We start from the raw sequence: 22678 nt of genomic DNA on the forward strand, positions 1-22678 counted from the left end.
AACACAAACCTTCGAATTCTGATCCAGTAATTTTGGTTGCCTTGCTTCTCTATCATCAGGACTTTTGAGGGGTAGCATATTTGTAATTAGTCTCATGCTTTTAAGAGGCCAGTGAATATTCAGTAGTCCTCTTTTACTTTCATTCTCCCTTCAGAGCAAAGCGGTGGAATCTTTACAAGAATGTTCGTATCTTCAGAGAAATCTTTTTAAATCACATCTATGTAATTGTTCCTGTTTCCTAAGAAATACACTAATGTAACCTCACATTGATCTCTGTGAAATTCAAGAAATATCGGTACACTCTAGAACCCGTAACACTAGGCAGAATTGCTAATATTGCATTAAAAGGGAAACATAAATACGGTGTACAATGTCTTACATATAAAATAAAAAGCATTCATCACAAATCTCAACTCTAAAGTTCTCTCACTTTTCCCTTACTAGATCAGTTTCCTCTTTTACATCTTTATATAGCACTGTATCCTCTTCCCTGGTACTTAACACAGATTGTGATACATATCTGTATGACTGTTTGATTAATGTCTACCTCCTTACCTTGACTGTGAGCTCCGTGGGAGACCAAGTAGAAACTGTGGATATATTTAGTTTGCTTATTTGACGCCGTACCAGATCGATCCCGTGAAACAAGGAATATATATTTGTAGAAAGAATAGACTGAGTGTACATGTTTTCACTCACTGTTCAGCCAAGCTAGTTACTGTATCTTAAGAATTCCAAAGAACTTTATACAAAGAACACATCCTGGCTTTACACATTAGCTATGCTTATCAACTTGACATACAAGCCATTCTTTAAGTACTTGAATAGCTTTTTTCACGATAGGTTAATATTCTATCATAGAAAATTAAATATAAAAGAAACAGAGATAATAAAACTTAAATTCATAAATGCTAAGTAATTTGTCCAGAGGAGCCTAAATCTACTTAGCAGCAGAAGTGGGATTAGAACTTAAATTTTCTAGCCCCCACCCCAACCTTCCAAAGGTTCTGTCCATTGTTTCTCAAGACACTGGCTCTTAACCAGAGCTTCTAGGTTGCCAAGACTTTGAAAGTAATAGCAATTCTGCCTAGTGTTACGGGTTCTAGAGTGTACCGATATTTCTTGAATTTCACAGAGATCAATGTGAGGTTACATAAGTGTATTTCTTAGGAAACAGGAACAATTACATAGATGTGATTTAAAAAGATTTCTCTGAAGATACGAACATTCTTGTAAATAAATATTTTGCCACACCTCATTTAATGCAATATTAGCAATTCTGCCTAGTGTTACGGGTTCTAGAGTGTACCGATATTTCTTGAATTTCACAGAGATCAATGTGAGGTTACATTAGTGTATTTCTTAGGAAACAGGAACAATTACATAGATGTGATTTAAAAAGATTTCTCTGAAGATACGAACATTCTTGTAAATAAATATTTTGCCACACCTCAATGTTTAAAGGAAATCCATAATAAAGAAATTGTTTGCAATATAAATAATCAGTGCAAATTTTCAGACTTCTTATGCGGCTTATTTTTCAAACCAAGGAGCTAATTATAGTTTCTCAAACCCATAACACCTCACCATTCATTGTCATACGAGTTCTAAGCCAGTACTATATGCCAGGCACTATTCTAAGGCTCTTTACCAAAGGGCATTAGCCTAAGGCCTCCTTAGTTCTATGGTTAAGAGATAGTTGCATTCCTCGTATCATTCAATTGCAATTGGGAAAAAGTCATTTCTGGAAAGTACAGTCCTGAAAGATTAAAATATCTAGCCCTATGGTTATCTGATTCAAGCTCTTTGGTCTCAATGTTTCCCATTCTCAGACCTACTCAAAGTAAGTTTTTGTTTGGTTGTTTTTTCTTTTCCTTCCTTTTAAGTTTTAAGTTGTAACTTGGGAGGGGGGGTAGGCAGATAACTAATGTCATATTTTTGATGAGTCTGCTTACCAAGCATAGAAAATCCATTTGCTGGCTAAAAGATTCCAGCAACAGAAATTTCTATCTGATGATGGAATCATATTTCTAAATAACCTCAGAGTGAGTCAATTTGCCAAATTATTTCCCACATGTTTAAATGCTGGAATGTTATTCCAAAGGCTCCAAAGAGTCTCTGTTCTATGTATAAAATAATAAAACAAAAATAAGGCACAGAATAATAATATGTGTAATAGATAATGCAATGTTCCTTTTAAAAAGCGGACAACTCCCTCCCTAGATGTTTTATAATAACCCAAACCACCATTATTTGTAGCAAAGAAGGCTGTAATTAGAGAGCGCAGAGCGAAAACTAGGGAAAAGGGGAAGAAGAGAAGAGAAACAGGAGGGAAATAGGTGACATGAAGTGGGGGAAAAGGCATGAGTGAGCCAGATGAGAAAGCAATGGAAGGACAGGAGGTGAACCCACATGAAATATCCCTTTCTCATCAACAGATATTGACTTGGATGATCTAAGCCTTCTTTAAAAGGAAATGATGTTTTTGAAATGATATAAAAGCAAAAGCATTCACATACACACACACACATGTAATTACATATGTGCATGCAAATGTCCACATAATTTTAGCCATACAACCTATTCCTAAGATCTACAGCTATTCTGGACAATCTGAAAGCACAGGCAATAAGCCTTTAAAAATTATCTCACTTCTCATTTTTCTCACCACTTGGTTGGGTTTTTGTGTTTATTAGCTCATCAGGAGGGAGATGGTGCAATGGAGAAGACAATTATCTCTTTAAAAAAGTAAGTTTTCACGTACAAGAGATTTAGGAAGTAGGAAGGAGAAATGGTTGGGACTTAGGAGTGGGGTGCACCAGTTGTACATAAAACAGGACAATGTAAATGCAGCAGGCTAATGCATACGTTGCAAACTGAGATTTTTCTTAAAGCTACCTACAAAATTGCCGTGGTCTGTTTCTCTACAGAGACAGTTCTGGGTCCTTTTTATGATATCTAGAACCAATGACTCTTTTTCTAAAGCAGTATAACAGCCAGGGATATCTGTTGTTTTCTATAGAAATAAAATCATACCTATACGGATGTGACCGTCTGGCCAACTCAATATAAACGGTTTGTTCATTAATGTTTCAGTAATAAGAACTCGCTTCTAAACAGCAAACCCCCACATGGACAGTGTAGTTACCACTAGTATTCAAATGAGGACCTGAGGCACAGAGGACTTTCTTCCTGAATTATCCAAGAAAGGTTCAGTTAGATTATTCTACGGTTGGGTTCCATGGAGGGGCCAAAGTGTATTCTTTTGTGGGAGTGAGTCTCTCTTGGCTGTGCTTCAATACAATGCCAATATCACTCTGAAAAACAAACTGAGGGTTCTAGAGGGGAGGGGGGTGGAGGGATGGGTTAGCCTGGTGATGGGTATTAAAGAGGGCACATTCTGCATGGAGCACTGGGTGTTATACGCAAACAATGAATCATGGAACAGTACGTCAAAAACTAATGATATAATGTATGGTGATTAACATAACATAATAATAAAAAAAATTAAAAAAATACAATGCCAATATCTGCCGAATGAGTGCAATGACTTTTTTTAAAAGCTACCTTTGAAAATACCACTCTATTTTAGAGGAAAAATGAATAACAGATTTCTAGGGGATGTTCTCTAGTTTAAGTACATCCTGGGCTCTCATATAAATTTGGTTTAGAAATTCTAAGTACATTCTAGATAAATTTGAGGTGTTCATATAACAGGAAGGACTGTATTACTGGATTCTGGATTCCAAAACTTAAAAAGATAATAATCACCCAAGGAATTATTGGCAACCCTCTATTAACAAGAATATTTGATGAACAAAACCACCATTCTTCTCATCCATAAAGAGAATATCATGAATGTTGTTGTATATATTTTATTTCATTTAGGTTTTAGAACACTCTATAAGGTTTGCTGTAAGAATATTAGTAGGTTCTAGTGAGTGAATTACACTTTCTTTGCAAACATGACCATATTAGAAATAAGACAAATTGAAAATGTTACCTTAAAGGTATTAGATACCAACAGTCAATCATATGATGAATTACCATAAAAATCACTTTTCCTTCTGTATAATCATGGCTTTCTGATAATGATTACCTGCATGCAAGTTGTACACTGTCAGTAATGATTTGGTTTGAGCTTTGCTTCCCAAGGGCATTCCTATCTACATGCAGTGACTTGTTAGATTACATTGTGCTAATTGGTGGTTCACATGACAAGATATGCATAGCTGATCATGCTTATTAAAATGCAGGCCATTCTCAATTGTCCGTAACAAATGACATCCCTGGCACTTTTAACACACTCAACCGACAGATGAACTCAGGAGGTTCAATCTTTAGCGTCCTTCCAAAGATCTGTGAGTAAGTAGCTAATCTAAGGCTTAATACAGTACCAAACACCAATGTGGAAATTCTAATTTTAATGGAAAAAAATGTATTTTTTTCCTGTTTGGCATTATGTAGATAAAACACTCACGAATTTGACTTTTGAAATACTTTCCATGCAGGTGTTTGGCATTGTGCAAACATGATTAAGTTTTGTCTTGTTTGGTTTGTCTGCAAGGTAAAGACAGATGGGAAAAGCCAAGGGCCAAGAATTCCCCCTGGGAAATCAGCCTAAGTGTCACAACGCTGTGCATCTCCCCCTAAAACTAATCCTAGCAGATGGGACAGACAGATTTTCTAAACTAAATTCTTTCATTGATATTTTAAAAACTGGATTAAAAACCATTTTAAGCTACACAGGGAATAGGACAAATTCTCCTCTACATGTCAGTGACGAGACAATTTAGTAAAAATTCAAGGAAAAATGGAATATAAAAAACTGGAAGGGAAACATGGAATATAAAAAACTGGAAGGGACTCAGAGATCGCTTAGTCCATCCTCTCCCAAACTGTGTTCTATAGAAATCTAGATCCCTGGGAAAGAGTGATGGTCAAAGGGACTAGTCAAGTATGTTAAGGAAACGTATGGTTATACAAAATTAAACAAGCTTATTTACATGCAGTTACATACTTTATGGCTGCTCAAAAATAAGATCTCGTGTGCCACGGTTCCCAGACTTACTTCACCGTGGACTTCTCCACTGACCATCTATTGTTTTATAGAATGATCAGCTGGCAGAACGAAATTCCAGATACCCTCATCTAGTCTAATCCCTTTATGTTGTGAAAGAGGAAAGGCCTCCCAGCAACTTTTCAGGGGGCTACATGGGCAACAATAGTCTCAGGTACCCCAGAGCTGCAGCATGAGGTCAGGCTCCGAGAACTCTCCGGACAGGGGAGAGACCTGGGAAGCAGCTCACAACAGACATTCCCTCACTGCTTCTCTGGATATAGGAACAACTGAATCAGGTGCTTTCCATCTCCAAAGTGCTCATTTTAGCCTCGGGGCACTGAACCACTTACTGCAGATTTATTTTCATAAAATCTTTCCCTTTCACGATCTCTCCCAAGTGTCTTCAGAGTCTACCAATGGATAATTTTTCAGCACCCAAAGATGAAATCAAGCCTGTACACTGAGTTCAGCAGCTTTGTTCTCACATGCTTTCAGAGGGGGTGAATCCTTAAAAGGGCAATGCACTCTTTTCATAATTAAATTAAAGGGCTTAACTGAACATGTAGCTCCATACTAGGGAATCATTAATTCAGTGTGGATCCAAAATTCCTTGGTCACAAAGAGAAACCAGCACCTTAGATCTGTTGTATTTATGCCTCAATTTGTACAGGTTAGTACAATTCTGGTGCATATTTTTATGCATGTGTACTTTCTAAAATAGCCTGAACAAACAGAATTCACAGAAGGATCCTCCTGCAAAATTCCCATTTGACACACACTATACACTCACTTCTGTTAGTTATCTTATTTCCACATCCAATTGTAAATAACTCTCAGGCCAGGATTACTTACACATCTTCTTACGGCCTGCAGAGCCAGGAAATAAAACAGTGTCTTGCTGCAGGAACTAGTTACGTAAACGTGTAATGATAGACTGGCTCATAATAGGGCACCTTCTAAAAAGATGTATCATATACTGGGAAAAGATCATCTTTCCAATGGATCAGTATATGATAAGGAATCCCTCCCCGCCTCCTTCCCTTCCCACACCCTTCTCGTGCTTGGTCACAAACATTAAAAAGGGAGGAGTTCCAGCAAGCAGTTTTCAAGTTTCCCTGGTCTTTTATAGACGTCAAACCCCAGGAGAGTTTAGAAGGCAAAACACAACGCTCAAAATGGCTGAGGAGCTCTGCACCAAGAGCATGTTGTTGGCCTGGACTACAGAATTCATTCCATCTTCAGCTTTATTGCTCTCAAGTTAACTTCCCCAAATGTGACATTTCCACTGACTGCCATTTCAGGAACCAAAAAGCAACATCTGTATGGAGCAGTGTGCTTGGGGCAGAGTACACTAGAAAAGTGGGGTCCCTCTGGGGAGCAGCAGTTCCTTCCCCAGACTATCCCTGTGAGATGCAAACAAAGAATCCATGAATTGGGTCCAAAATGCTCAATGGTGGCTCATCTACTGACAGCCTCCAATGCCAACCTGATTAAGAAAGCCTGGTAAAGGGCAGGTTCGGAGAACTTGCCAAACGGAGGCAGTCTTTGGGTAGTTCATATTTTATCTGAGCCCTCAAGGAAATTAACCCCACATGGCAATTCTTAGAGGCAACCTCAGTGGGAGTCTTTAAGATGAGGTGTACAACTGCAGAGAGGAGACACATCCAATAAAACACCGCCTGCCCTAGGCTTGTAGTGTTTATTTTTAATTAGGTAATTTTATGTTTAAATCATGTGTAGCCTCTTGGTGCATTTTCCGTCAGCCGACCTCTCGGCAGCGCTCACTGTAGGCGGGTCTTTAACATAGGTTGGAATACTTTATAAAAAGAACATTATTTTTGTCTTGTGTTTATGTTAATTTCTGCAGTGCCTATGGGCCATTTATAATTGTGCTTCCCCAGGGGCGCTTCTCACTTTCTCACATCTCTCTAGGACCAAGGAAATCTGACTTCACATGCCATAGAAATTACCCTTAGACCACAGAGAGAAAACAAAAGGCGTAAGCCCGGGAGGATGATGTTTGAGCATACTTGATGGTTGCCTAGGTGGCGTTTAATTAGCCCTGGGTTGTGGCTGGGGGTGGCAGTGCTGGTACCTGGGTAACCTTTGTCATTATGACTAATTCTGCCGCTGAACAATCAAAATGCAATGCTTCTTATGATCGCCATTCTTACCCCTTGTCTTCTATAAGGATTTGAGTAAATCTGCTTCTTTCTCCCTCCCTCCCTCCCTCTCTCTCTGTCTCACACACACACTTTGTAAATTAAGAAAATACTCTTTGTTAGTGTTTTTTAAAGCTGTGAATGATTTATTTTCCCAAGTAAACCGTCAACAGCGGGATACCTCATTCTTCCATACATCCCTGAACAATTCCTTGCCTAATAATAAGCACTAAAAAATACTACTTGCCATTTATTTAAAACAATCTATTAGTTTATACTTTATTACTCATCTTTCACCCTTATTTCCAGCATGCAAGGCAAGAAAAAGCAAAGGGACTTGCTGGAGTTGCTTGATGGTTTGCTGATGTTGCTGCCTTAAAAAAAAAAAAAAATAGAAAAACAAACAAAACAACAACAATAAATCTCTACCAGCAAAAAACCATGGGCTTTCTTTGCTCTCTGGAAATGAAGACAAAAGCGCTAACATTCAGCATGAGAGGCTGTCCCTGGTTGGCAATGTTAACAGCTGTTCTGAAATCCACTTAGTTGGATTTAATGGCGGGGTTATTGACATTCCCCCAAATGGCTACTGGGCCCGGGGAGCCACTTTTCTGCCACCTTCCTGCCTGAGCATATCTGTGCTGAGTGGTTTCACAGTGCCCATTAGGAATGGCTTCAGAACCATTACAGCCAGCAGAGTAAAACATTCTTTTTACTCAAGGAAAAAAAAGTGAGATGAATAGGTATTTCCAGGGTGGTCTGAATGAGCCATCATTAACAACCCTGAGGAATGAAGGCACATGAACATGGCAATGAAACACCATGTTATTCCTCTCCGCTGGCCACACCTAGCACCAGAAAAAAAAAAAAAAATCACACTAGTGTGTGAGCAAAATATAAACCTTGCAGGAGTTACGCCTTGTGTTGCATGCACTACAAAATTCTGGTTCTTCACCACAGAAAGCTTGGCCCTTTCACTGTTTCAATTAAATGCAGGTGGGGGTGACCAGGCCATTCCAAGCTCCATGTTCAGGCTGCAACGTGTGAATGGGAGCAGTGGAGCGGGAGGGGCTGCCAATTCTCCACCAGCCAACCACAACCGGGTGGGAAGGCCGAGGGCAGGGGGCAAGTGGGAGAAAGGCCAGTGGTTTGCATAAAAATGGGAGTTCCCTTCCCAGGCACACACATTGACCTCAATGGATGTTAAACAGAGGTCTGGTTGCTTCCACAGAGTAAGGCTCTGTGTTTGTGGTTTTCTTCTCCTACCAGGGTTCCTCCCATAACCTTGGATGATGGTGCAATGAGAAAAGATGGGCCCTGTGGGCATGTGGGCGAGCATCTGTACATATGCATGTGCAACGTGGGAGAGGAGACAGACAGAGACAGAGACAGAGACAGAGACAGAGAGAGACAGAGACAGACAGAGAGAAAAGGAAGATGAAGTATTTGCCTTCCGTCTGAAATCACAGGTTCCCTGAGGGTTAAGTCAACCTCCTGCACGCAACTAAACGTGTATTTGTGTGCTTTGTTGTTTAAAGATTGGGGATGGGGCTGAAAACACATTCATTACGCACTGTCATAGAGCAGCTGACGCATTCTAGGCACATACAATTAAGCTATAATTCTGTACTGCAGACTAAACATACAAGTCTAGACTGACAGAGAAGGCAACTAAAAATATTCTTAGGGGCGCCTGGGTGGCTCAGTCGTTAAGCGTCTGCCTTCGGCTCAGGTCATGATCCCAGGGTCCTGGGATCGAGTCCCACATCGGGCTCCCTGCTCAGCAGGGAGCCTGCTTCTCCCTCTCCCATTCCCCCTGCTTGTGTTCCTGCTCTTGCTATGTCACTCTCTGTCAAATAAATAAATAAAATCTTTAAAAAAAATAAATAAAAATATTCTTAGACCTCTTCTAAGAGCACTTCAGCATTTTCTTATCATTCTACTGGCAAATATTGTAAAACCTTGCCTCATTAATGTCAAAGGGAGCAGAGGATTCACATGACTTAAATTCAAAAGGCTTGATTTTAATTCTCCGTCAAAAACCAATCTAGAGGCCAGATATTTTTAGCAGTCGTGCCACACAAATCCAAGGATCCTCAGCCGTGGTTTGTGTATCTTCCAGAGAAAAGGCATGGGTTCTTAAGCAGAATCACCCATAGACACATTACAAAACCAATCACATTGCACGAAGATCTTCGTGAGTGTGGTAATCCCTAAATTACAAAATTATTGACAAAATGTAAATATGCCAAGTCTTACTATTGATTCCATTGACTAAGAAAATAAACCACCAGAAATCTCGGCTTCTTAAAATTGGCAAGCTCTATGGCCACTTGTTGATTGGAGAGAGAACCAAGTACTTGAATGGAGGGGCTTGAATGGAGTGGATTACCCCAGCGAGAAAGCACGCTAGCACCCTCACTGACATCAGCATCTTGGCATGGGCACCAACAGGACCATTTTACAAACGGTCTCCAACGCTGCCCGAAGGTTCTGTTATGCCAGCACCTTAACACATTGCCTCCTTTTTGCTCTCATGCTCAAAGGACCTTCCTAAACTCAGTCATACAGTGTTGCTGCCCCCTACCCATAACCGGCAGCTATGTGTCTTCTGATAATACTGGGGCAATTGTTTCTCTGAAAAACATCTTTGATACAAATTTTAATATTATTACAAAAAGGAAGCCAGCCAATATCTAAAGCCAGTATTTCCCCCAGGTAATAATAATCAGCAAATACCCAACTCAAATACATTTCCAACAGAAGAGACACTTTGAACACTAACTTACATTTACTGTTTTACCACGTGACAAAGCACTATTTGAAGATCTTTACACGCATTCACTCATTTGACCCTCACGAAAGTTCTATGAGGTAGAAATGACTGTCCCTATTTTACAGACACTAAAACTGAGGCATAGAATGATTAAGTAACTTGCCCAACATCCTATAGCCAATAAATGTCAGCAAGGATCAAAACTCAGGTAGGTTAGCTCCAGAATACCCACTCTTAATCATTATGCTATGTTGGTGGGGAGGATTTGGGTTATCAAATCTTGAAAATTACTTTAATAGGCAGATAGAAGTGGCAAATGATGGAAAAAAGAAAACTGAAATTAATTTTCACTCTGCCGCCCCTTGCTCTGAGATTGATTTGTACTTGTTTGCTGTTTTGAAATGATGCCTAACACAGATAATCATGGGGTGCTTCTTGGAACCCCTAGGAGATATCCTCCTCTGTTGTTATAATAATAGATTTAAAGTTACATTAGGGAGAAAAAGCAAGTAAGAATAGAGAATGAAATAAGTGTTATACAGCACGGTAAGCCCAGCTCTACGCTTGTGACGAGACTTACAAAAATGATTCTCAGCCAACGCGATTAAGGTACAAAACACATGCTATAATATATAAAGACTTTTGATAGTACTGGAATTGATAAATATAAGGAAACGAGATGATGGCTTTATTTTGAAAAGACTCAATTATTGGACTTTCCTTGAGTAAAAGACTGGAGAGGATTCATGGTGGAGTACCCAACCTCTTCTCTCAAGATAACTAGTCTTGCTGGACCCCAACTTAGATGTGGCCAAGAATGGTTTTACAACAGGGCAAAACAGCAGACCAGCCCTGGGCACAAAGCAGATGTTTGCTGAGTGATCTTTAGGCAAGTCAATGCTGCAACAGGTTCCAGAAAGTAAAAGATGGCCTGGACGACTGATCGTTCCAAAACTTATAGCATGCCAGAGTTGGGGAGGCTTAGTGATCCCAGGACTCAGTTCTGGGGAACTCAGGGAACCACCACCTCACCATTCATCCAATCCGACCCCCACCTTGTACAGAGAAAGCACTCCTGTTCCAGCTTCCTGATCAAAGGATATTTTTGTTCAAGATGACTAAATCTTCCAGAGTGGGCTTGAATGAGACCTGCAATCCTGAAGAAATAGCCAACTGAATCTCACAATCATATTTAAAAATTAATACAAGAGGTAAACTAGTATCAGACATACAGGAGCTGGAGCCACCCGCATGACCTGTCAGCTGCCTTGGAGGCTGCCACCAGTGTTTGATAAGTGATCTCCAGCGCTTAAAAACAACAACAAAGGAATAATAACATGAACGAAAAACAGATGAGAGAGCAACCCTAGGGACGCCTGGGTGGCTCAGTCGTTAAGCGTCTGCCTTCGGCTCAGGTCATGATCCCAGGGGCCTGGGATGGAGCCCCGCATTGGGCTCCCTGCTCAGCAGGGAGCCTGCTTCTCCCTCTCCCTCTGCCTGCCGCTCCCCCTTCTTGTTCTCTCTCTGTGTGTCAAATAAATGTGTAAAATCTTAAAAAAAAAAAAAAAAAAAAAAAAAAACAGCAACCCTAGCTCCTAATCTCTTTGTGTCAGGGAAGACAATGAATATTTGACTGTAAATCTGCTAGCCTAAAAAACCCAACGAAACACAAACTGTTCGGACTGGATGCAGGAGTTTATGCTAGCCCACATGTGACGCTGGATGGCCCCTCTCTCCCAAGAAACACAGTGACCATGTGGGTTTTGCTCATCACTGTGTGTTCACCCACCCTCACCCCTTAGTGCCTGGCACAGTATAGGTGCTATTTAATTATTTCCTAACTGACTGGCTGAGTGGCTTTATGTGTTTAAGGAATCCATCCCTCACCTTGCTCCTTGCCTCTAGGTTAACTTAGAATCTTGAAACTCTCAATGTAGAGGTTCAGCTGGCTCCACTTTGGGGGCCTAAGGGACAGACACTAGTTCCTACAGAATTTCAGGGGCTGGGGGAGAGACCATTAGACTTGGACCCACTTAAAAACGCACTTCAAATTTCCCCTAAAACCTAGGCCTGTTTGTTCAGGAAAAGCTAAAGGTTTCTTTGGGTCTAATCCCGTGAACAGCCCGCAATGTCCACTCACCCCTGTTCTGGATCCATGTCCTCTAACATGACATCTCTTCTCTCCAAAACACACTTACTTACCTGAAACTGAATCTGACCTGTGCTTCCCTCATCTACTGTAGTCTTGGTTAAAAACCTTCATGCCACTCTGAGCGCTCCCCACACAGGGGCTATACGCCCGTGGCTCGGTTCTAGATGTTCAGTCCTGCAGCGGGGAGGCCCGGCCCTGCACAGTGAGCTCTTAGGCTTAAAAGGGAAGGTCCTAACACCCACCCTGCCCAGAGTCAGCAAGAATGGGAGGACTGCTGCATGTCCAGAGGCCCATCTCTAGACACAGTGGGTAACACAGCGCTGATACACAGCTAGGTAGGTAACAGGAAAGAGCAGCAAAAGGAGGGAAAACGAGGCACCCTGGGCTAAAGTAGTGGTTGGGAGGACCTGACCTTCCGAGTCCACAAGAGTAATTTTAGGTCTTTGGTCCAGAAATGGTAAATTCTTCAGCAGTTCTTGCAAGCCTTTCATTTTGCAATACACAGCTGTCATTCAGCCAAGTCAATCCAAGGATGAATGAACACAATAGGAATCACATGATTTGTTTACCAAAAAAAAAGGTAGCTTTACAAACATTCTTAGTAAGAAAGCCAGAACAATCCACAGAGAAACGATAAAAACTTGCCTTTTCCATTTTGAAACATACTTGTTGGAAAAGGGTACTTCTCTTATTTTTATTTTTGTGAGTTTTTTTTTTTAAGATATTATTTATTTGACAGAGAGAGACACAGCGAGAGAGGGAACACAAGCAGGGGGAGCGGGAGAGGGAGAAGCAGGCTTCCCCCTGAGCAGGGAGCCTGATGCGGGGCTCGATCCCAGGACCCTGGGATCATGACCTGAGCCGAAGGCAGACCACCCAGGTGCCCCTATTTTTGTGAGATGTTTTTAAAAGTTATGGAGACGTGCAAGACATAAAAACACAACACAGTAACGCAAGAAGCAACCATATACTGTACCTTTACTTCATCAAGTCCTGTGCTGTCTGATATCGTCTCTGGATCATTCTTTTTTTTTTTCCCCCCTCGAAAGCAAAGTTACTTAAAAGCTGATTTTTCACGTGGCTTTGCTTCGTTTCAAGTTAACTTTTAACGAACCAGTTTCTGCTACGTTTTTCTTAGCACATTTACCCAATTCCATGCTTAAAAGCAACAATTCATTCGGACAACTGAAATGTATGGGATTTCATTCTAATATCAAACTCAAAGAGAAGAACTAGGATAGTCCCACGGGCAGATTGCTGCAGCCAAGTGTGATTCATGAAGCCATGACATTCGATAAGTGGTTTCAAAGCTCAGTATGTATAAGGCTAATGGAATATGATGTAATCAATCAAAAACAGGCAGAACCCCATCCTGATTTTATACCAATGCCAATAAAATTAGCAATCATACAACAGAATCACGTAGACAGAAAAGAGTTTTCTCTATTTTACATAAAAATTTAAGTGAGATCCAAGAAATAAAATGCAATACAGTTGTCTATGATAGATCAGTGGCAGAGTTTTTGAGAAACACAGGTTGGGAGTCTTTATGGGCCAGCACCTCTGCTCATAATCCTCAAAGGTGACCAAGAGGGAGAACTGTGGATCACTGCTCACAAGAGGAAGATAAGGTGGGCCAGTCTCAGTACATCCCCAGGCCTAGAGGCAGAGGTCAGAGTATATCCCTACTGAGGCAGCTGGCTACTGGTAGCATTTCCACATGTAACCTAATTTTTGTATCCTTACCTTTACTCTGCAGTATTCTTTTTCATCTCTGAAAAAAAGGCTATTTTAATAGCAGTTTGGAATTTCAGACTCTTTTACCCACACCAAGAAAAGTGGGTGACAATGCAATGATGAAATGATGAGCTATATTTCATTTTGAAATGGAGATGTTTCCTCTTTCTAGGGAGGGAAGGAGGTTGTGGCATTCTGGGGGTGGAGGGCATCCAATTTATATTCATAGCTTTATTTGAATAAAATTAATATTTAAATAGTCCGCAATCCCTTGAAGTCAGACAGTACAGTGAGATAGAAAAAAATAAAATAAAATAAAAATATATATATATACCCCAGAACTTTAAAACTTTTCACTAAGAATCCACAAAATAGATAACCCACACAGTGATAACTTAGAACTGACTTTCTTAAAAGGTTGCTTCTGGCTAACCTAGTTAATAATAACAAATACAAAGAAACCTTTAGCAGTAAGAGGAAAGTCTTTTTGATGCCCTGGGCAAAGCTTTCCGGTCATTGGCCTGTTCCCCGGTCCTTTCAAAGTCTAGGCTGACTAACACTGAACCACAGCCTCACCTGGGACTTCAGGAGAGAATCTTGCAGAGTGTCGAGACACAAAAAGTTTCAGTTCTTGGTCCAGGTTGCATTCAATCAGGTTGGTGTCCCATGATCGGATTCCTAAGGAGGGAAAGGAAGAGAATTGACAGAGTTCCAGTTAGTCATTTCAGAGTGGTTTGGAAAACATCATTGTGACATTTCTCAGGCTTTATGGGAGGATGTGGAAACTTCTTTTCTGAAGAGCTTGGTGGCTAGCAGTGGATGCCCACAAAATGGGAGGGCTGGGGAGGTCTCCCTACCAGGCCACAAAAGAGGGATAACTAGCAGTGTGGACTGAACTTCTGCCCCTCATAAAATGTAAATGCAGCTTTTCTGGGAGAGTAAAGAAAACAGTTATTAGGAAAATGACAGGCTTTACTCTAGGGAGGGAGTAGAAAGGACAGGAAGATGGTTAAGTTCTATAGCAGTGAGGAGGCCACCAGATCATCTCTAGGCTTCGCAGGGTCCACTTGTAGGTGGCAAGGAAATGGAGAGTGAGGGTGGGGGGGCTGGCATGCAAATCCAGGCTTTTGTTTTCAAAATGGTAGTGTTTGCAGTGTGCATATGCATTTTGTGCGCACATATGGTTTTTCTTTACCCATCCCATTTTTGACCTGGGTTTCTCAACTCCCAGATATCAATCCAAAATGTGTGCGATCTTTGATAAGAAGACTGGATCTCAATCTTAAAGACTTGCCCTCTCTGTCCTCCCCTGCATTTATTTTACCTGACTAGCTTGGCAGGTAGTTCTTTCATTCACAATTGTTGGTTGTACTCAATTTTCTTATCCAGAGGCAAAAAATGTGGCAACATTTTATACTTTAAAAAAAATTCTACAGAGCCAGGGGCCATGAACTGTCTCTTCCCACACACATTCAGGCTTCCTTCCATTCACTAGGCTGGGGTCGAAGGAACTCAGATACCCTACCTCCCTCATCTCCTCCTCCCCCTGTCCTTCTAAAGGAGATGGCCAGAGGGACCCCAGAGGACATGGAAGAAGGGAGAACTGGGGAGCAAGCCAGGGAGAACTGGGAAACCACAAAACTCTGGAACGTGTTTTTTTAATGCATTATTTTTTATGTATTATGTAGTATTTTTTAATGTATTTTTTATGTATTTTTATACTTTCCCAAATAGGTAGCTCATGATAGAGCCATTAGGCAGTATCCATGATTGTACCCTTGCATGGAGCATCCTCAATTGCAACAAAAGCCATTTATTGCATACCTACTAAGAGCAGGGGCTTGAACCTCCAGGTAAAATACAGCAGACAAACTATCTCTAAATAAACACCGGGTCATTTAATCATTTTTGCTGGTCATTAGTCATTCAAACAGACTTGGGAGTATAAATGGCAGTGCATTATTTAAACATACCCATAAATCCTTAATGCCTGTCTGTATTTACCCCCATTTATATCTTGTTCAGTCTTCTTATCTTGCAAAGAAACAAGATATGCGTGTGTGTATGCTTTTACGTGTGTGTATATATATGTATATGTGTGTCTTGTATATGTATAAAATGTATTACACAAAGATTCTGGAAACTCAATTGACTGCACATCTAGACTATCTTCAGATTATACACCAAACACCTTTCGACTGTGAGGAATTATTTTCAAATAGATGCATGTCCACCAAATAGAGGCAAGAATTGATCATGCAATCCATGGGAAGAATTCAGGTGTGGAAGAGTTAACATTCCTAAAGAGACACTAAATTATAAAGGAGAATTTTATGGGTCTCCCTGGAAACATCAACAGCCTCAGCTTGCATTTGTGCTAATGGAGTATTTAAATTTTAACAAGAAAGGCATGTTGAGATTTTGCAGATCTTTTTAGTGCAGAAATGATAAATGGGTTCTTTTTGTTTCAAAGGAAGCTTGACAGGTTGAGAGGTCTGAATTCATTAGAATATTTTACTTCAACATATACACTATATACTGGGCTAGTGTGAAAAACCATCAAGCTCCTGTCTGAGCTGCTTAATTGGTAATTGTTAACTGGATTCTCTGTGCGCCAGGTCTGAGCTCCACTTTATCTCCTGGCTTGTCAAGTTGGGTCACTAAGTTAATAATGAGATATATGTATTTAAATTAAATTCATACGATTTTTCTGCCTTTGTTCTACGTTATGTCCAAATTGCTCCATCATTTGAACGACTTCATCTAGGGTTATATGTAGACTTGCTCTTATATTATTGTTTGCCATTTTCCCCTCAACTTCAATTAACTTGTCATGACACATGCAATTAAATGTTTGCTTTATATTTCATAAACTCCTGGCTGTATGATTTGTAATTTAGCAAGGGAAAAAGCACAAAACGAAAAACCATCTAGAAATTAATTTTTAAATTACACTAGTAAAAGGCCGATAAAAATAATATTTCTCAGAGTTTTTACTGCCAATGAAACTAAAAATTTAGGGTTCTCTTTTCAAAGGAGCAATTTCCAGCCAAATTATGTCTTAACAATGCATAATTCACTACTACCACTTATAAAATAAAGGTTACAAAGGACTTACTGGCTATTTTAGTTGGAAAGGAAAATTTTGGAATGAGGCCACTTTCTATACCAATTTTAGAAATAATATACTTTGTACCTTCTACTGGATGATACTAGTAAAGAGAAATACTATTTCTCAATGAAGGCTCCTATTTCATTTAGTAGGTTTATATATCTTCCCTCTGTGCCTAACAGGAAGCCAACAGTAGGCCCTCTAAAGCTTATAGGACAGAAAAATATCTTTGGCTCTTGCCACACTCTCTTTCCTGAGCCTTTGCTTCTCCAGCACTCTATGAAGACTGTGCCCCTTACTGGCTTACCTACGTCAGGGCAGAATAGAAGAACTCCACCAACTGAAGGTCAACCTCCATTTATTAAATTTCTAGGCCCAGAGGACACCTGTCACCCCTGGGAATTGACTTATGGCAAGGCATCCTGAGAATTCTCCCACCTAATCTGGGGCTGGTGCCCAGTGGTAGAACCACCACTGTCTGAAGGCCAGTCCTCCAGCCAAGGGGACTGAGGGTAACAAAGATCTTTTTATCTCAGTTCTCTGAATCCAGGGGAAAGCAAGGCACAAAAGGGAGGCTAAAGTGCACCTAAAGTTTACAGATGGAAAAGGGAGACATGAAAAGGTTGTGTGTGGGGGGAGGGGGTGTGTTCATTACAGGACAAGTCAGGGTGAACAATGAGGAGCCACTTTCCCTTACTTTATACACGTTATATCTTGCCAAGCCTACCAATCACGCAAGCATTTTGCACGGTTATTTAATAAAACCAACAATTTTTAAAAAGCACCTCCCATTTAAAGACTAAAATCTATATTCCTAAAAGAGACAATAAATTGGGAAAACCAGCAAAATGATCATTCATTACATGTTGAAATGGCACATGGGTTCTACCTGACAGTTATTTGGGCCTTTGAAAGTTGACTTTTTTTTTTTCCCATGAACTTTTAAAAAAATCCCTCTGATCCATAGGCTTTGGGATATTTTTTGCTAGTACCTAAATGGTTAACCTATGAACTGTAAGATTTGATCTGTGAAACTATGCTAAAAAAGTGATCGGGAGGCAGATTAGAATCATAAGCTAAAGAAACAGAATTAAAACAAAAAAAGAGCTAAATTCAAGGTTTACTTGTCAAAGAAGTTTTCCTATTGTTTCCCTTGACCAAACTTTCAACTGGCTTTTTTTCTTTTTCTTAAGCCAACAACTTGATGTTCATAACATACATGCAATGCAGGCAATACCTTACATAGACTTCATCATTTCAAAGCATTGATGATAAGTAATTTAGGTCTTTTGATAGCTTCCCACATTGGAAACAAACAAAAGAAGTGATTTATAATTATTATTGGTCTAAAAGTTAGAACTTATTTAAAAAGTAAGCCTTTAGAGATTAAGAATGAATCATCAATTTAATGACCTTACATTTGGGGACTGGCTTGGATTTCAGCATGGATCACAGAACCCTTACGAGATAATACCAATTAAGCAGTACAAGCAGAAATCCATCTGCCTTTTGACTTTGAAAAGTATAAAGATGAACATAATATATATAACACTCTCCAACACTTCTTCTAACCTTCACCATGTGTTGGGTTTTTTCCTGTTAAAATGAAAACTAAACCCCAGATCTTTCCTGGGTTCTTAATTCTCTTGACCATCTGGAACTGAAGACAATCAATAAAGTAACATCAGAAGGTTACAATGTAATCAGCTAAACTTACATTTCAAAATCCAGGGCAGTAGATGTTACACACACCTATCTTTTTATAAACAAATCTTGTTGATTCCCAATGTTAACCAGAGAAAAGTTACACTCTTTACCAGCAACTGAAAATGTCAAACTGACACTTACTATTCTTTATATGTCTTAATTCCTATAAAGCAATAAAATAAAGCAATGAAAACTTTCATAAGGCTCTAGAATTCAGTCTGCAAGCCATGGATATATGTAGTCAATGTCCTAAAATAAACTGGAGGAGTGGGGGCTCTGCTAAAAATGGGGATGTCTATTAAGTCTAAGTTGGGGGCTAATTAGGAAGAGGGCAAAAGAGGTGCCAGGGAGTGGCATTTGGTGGTATCAACAGTGGTTTGGCATAAAGTGCTGCGTAACTCACAAAATAAAGCTAGACCAGTCCAAGGGAAGACTATTGTTTCAAATTTGAGAAGATATGAGCAAACCTTACTTACATTGCACATTTTGAATAATACAGTTGAGAAAATGAAGAACCATCTCTCTTCTGTGGTTTCAAAAAGCTTTACGAAGCATCCACATCGGGATGTTTCAGGCCTGTTGATTTATTGCATTACCACCATCTTCCTACAGGTTTATTTTCTAGGCTTCCCAAAGAACCCTCAGTAATCAGATGGCAAAATTCCAAGTCACCAGGGTCTCCAAACCCACAGAACATCAGTTAAGATGGGAGGGGAAACAGGAAGCAAGCCTAACAAATGATGCACTGCATTCCCAGCCTGCAGCACTCAATGGGAGCCGAATCCCCCGGAGCATCTCCATCTCGCTCCACACAACGCGGCCCACGACGCGGCCCGCAGGCCCCAGCAACAATAGCAGTGGTTTCGGAGTGACCTCTGGAGGACGCCCAGCTGGGACCTGCAGGCTGAGGCCGCGGCGAGCGTGTCAGGCACAGGGAAACAGAGCCAGCCTGCCCTGTTGCTAAGTCATCTCAGACTCTGAAGAGCTAGGGGAGCAATTTCGCTTAGTACTGGAAGGCCCAGTAGCTTGAACTGCATCTGAGACCCCAGGACCCAGGAGAGCAATCTCCAGAGGAAAAGCAGCATCTGTTACTGGGCGTGAGGAAATGGCTCTGCTCACTCACTTGATTGATTGTTAATGGGCTCAATGCAGCAATTTTGGAGTTTTGTGCAAAAACCTGACCAAATTAGAGAATTAAAAATCAGGAAGGCACCGTGATTGGAAAGGGAACATGAGGGGGCTTCCGGGATCCCAGCAATGCCTGTTTCTTGATCTAGGTAACACAGGTGTGTTCATTCTGTGAAAATTCACTGAGCTCCTCCTTTGTGATTTGTGCCTTTTCCTCTCTATATATTACTCCAATAAATTTCAAAAAATTAACGTCAGAAAGACAAATCTGAACTTTATTCCTACACGCTAATAGTGTGAAAAGGTGTAAAGATAGGGCACTTCATAGCACTACCTGGATGCATCTATTTTTTTCCTCAAACAGAAGCGGACTGAATAAACCCCCTGAGGAATGGGGTACTGAAAGGATGATCAACACAGTAACAAAGCAGGAAGATAATTAGGGTAGGAAGGTGAGTGCTGAGCCACCTCCCTGCACAGGGCGCTGCCCACAAGTGGGTGGCTATACAAAGGCAAGCTCTGAAAACTGCCCTGTTTGATGTTCCTCTGATGTTTGTCTGCTCTGCACGAACATCGTGACAGAGCCAGAAAACCGGTACCGGTGCAGCGCGGGCACTTCTGTCACTGAGGAGTGACGTGACCTTGAGCGGGTCCCGTACCCTTCCGGCTTCTCTGGGCCCCCATCTCTAAAATGGGCACCACATCGTGTGGTTCTGAAAATCTTATAGATAGCAAAGCACTTCCTAATGTATTATTATTCCCCGGCAACGGTGCTGACAATAATTGTTTTTAATCCGAAATCATTGATTCATATAGCAGCCACACCCAAAGTCAGTATGGGTGAAATTTTCCAAGGAGAAAATGTGCAAACTAAGAAGGGACCACATTAAAGGCCTATAGTTTGAAAATGAAGGGTTTTTGAGATGCTCAAATAAGGCATTTCGCTATTGAAATCTTATTCTTGAATTTTTTTCGAATAAAATTACACGACTCCATGCTGCTTTTTTTTTTTTTTTTAAGCTGAAAGGGAAAATCAGTGCTTTAAAGTTAAACAAAAGAACCAGGTCTGCAACTCCAGTCTCCACCCTGCAGCCTTTTGTTCTGGGGACAAGCGGCCGTTTCCAAATGCAGAGTCGGAAAACAAGCTTTAATTTTTTTCATCGAAAATAAGGTTTTCCTTTCATCTTTTATGGGGGTGGGGGGTGCCGGGAGCGGGGAACGAGGGCTGCGTGAACGCCCTTTGTCCGCCTCGGGCTGCCGTAGAGACCGCAGTGCGGACTGCACCACGCCCACCAGCCGGTGTCTCCAGGCAGAAACGTTTCAGCACCACCCCAAGAGAATAGAGCGCGGGCTGGGGCTGCGGAGGGACCTGGCGACCTCTGTCAGGGGCGAGGGGAGGTATGGAACGCCAGGGGTGAAGGCAAAGGCAGAGACCAGAGCTGCCCACTCGGGGGGCTTCGAGCGCAACAAAGCCGGGCCGAGGGAGAAGTGGGGGTACGCAGCACCAAGCCCGAGGCCCCGGCGGAGCGCACGCCCGGCCGACCGCGCCCGATGGGGGCGCCGCAGTGCGGGGGGCAGGTGTGGCGAGCGGAGGGGGGCACTGCGGCAGCCCGGGTGGGGCTGGGGGGCGGGTCGGTCCGCGCGCCTGAGGCTGCGCCTGCCGGGCCCTCACGGCCCCGCCCAGGGTTCTGGGCGAACCGCTATTCGGCCTCTGCAGAGCGCGCTCCTAGTGCGCGCACCGGGCGAGGCGCTGGCCCTACCCGCTGGCCCTACCCGCCGACGCCCCCCCCTTCCCCCTAAGCCATCACTACCGAGGCTGAGACTTTTGAAAGAAGCCCCACCCCGCAACTTGGGGTCCCATTGTCCTTTCTGAAAGCTGCAACCAGGGTCCCAGGGGCGGTAGCGAGGCGGGCGCCGTCTGGGAACCAAGCGCAGGCGGTTCTCCATCTCTGCGTCCCGGGTGGAGGTGGGGGGGAGGGGGGAGCGGGCGTGGCCCCAGGACTAGCCTAGTCATTGCGAGGAAAGAACAAATCGGGAGGTTTTAAGCCAGAAAAGGCATTTCTCGGGCGCTGAGGTGACTGCGGTGAGGATGATTCCCACGCGGGCACTGGCACATGGTCTGCCGGCGAGGGGGAGAGGGGAGTCCCAGTATTTTGCGGGGGGCAGGAGAGGACTAAAAGCTGGGTTGGCATCAAGCCCTCCCTCCGCCCCTTTTGCTCCCTGCGGTTTGGGCTTTATCGCGGCCTCTGCTCCTCCGACACCTGCATTTCATTTAGCGGGGGAGGCGGTGGCCAGCTCGGATCTGCAGACCCAGCCTGATGACAGAGCCCTCAAGGTTAGGAGAGACTCTCCCGCTGGGTCTCAAATCTGATAACTCGCATTATTCTACGTAATTAGCCTAAAAAAGAATCCGGACTGAGTGTGGGGGGGTGGCGGGGAGAGGTGCGGGTGCGGGGCGCGCCTGAGAAGGAGGGTGGCCGTCGCGCCCTGGGTGGGGTCGCGTTTGCCCGTCTCCTCGAGCGCGTCCCCTGGGGACTGAGGGCCTCTTACCGAGTTCGATGTTGCCGATGGCACGCCGTAGGTGCTCCTCGGTCACGATTTCGCCGACGACCACCAGCAGGTAGAACTTGCTGTCGAGGAAGCGATGCGACAGGCTAGGCGAGGTGGACGCCGCCGGGTTGGCGATGCTGCCGGACGGCTCCGGCTCGGCGGCTTCCACCACCACGGTCGCCATCCTGCCGGCCCGCTATGCCTCGGCGAAGTGTCCGGGTCCCGCCGCTCGTCTCCTCTGCGGCAGGAGAAAGGATTATCTCCGAAGGTGCTGTCTCGGCTCCGCCCCCTG

The 22678-nt window shown here is 42.5% G+C and overlaps 1 protein-coding gene across 1 annotated transcript in view; it reads right to left on the reverse strand.

The window, feature by feature from the left end:
• Positions 1-22676, reverse strand: part of MAP1B (microtubule associated protein 1B) — a 93211-nt gene extending 70535 nt beyond the window's left edge. Inside the window, exons 1-2 of the mRNA XM_078067209.1 lie at positions 22387-22676; positions 14466-14567 (exon numbers count right to left, since the gene is read on the reverse strand). Of these exons, the coding sequence (XP_077923335.1) occupies positions 14466-14567; positions 22387-22570 (286 nt within the window). The 5' untranslated portion in view covers positions 22571-22676. The remainder of the gene's footprint in view (positions 1-14465; positions 14568-22386) is intronic.
• Between the last annotated feature and the right edge of the window lie 2 nt (positions 22677-22678).

The sequence above is a fragment of the Halichoerus grypus genome, chromosome 2 (assembly GCF_964656455.1).
Source record: "Halichoerus grypus chromosome 2, mHalGry1.hap1.1, whole genome shotgun sequence".
NCBI classification, from domain to species: Eukaryota; Metazoa; Chordata; class Mammalia; order Carnivora; family Phocidae; genus Halichoerus; species Halichoerus grypus.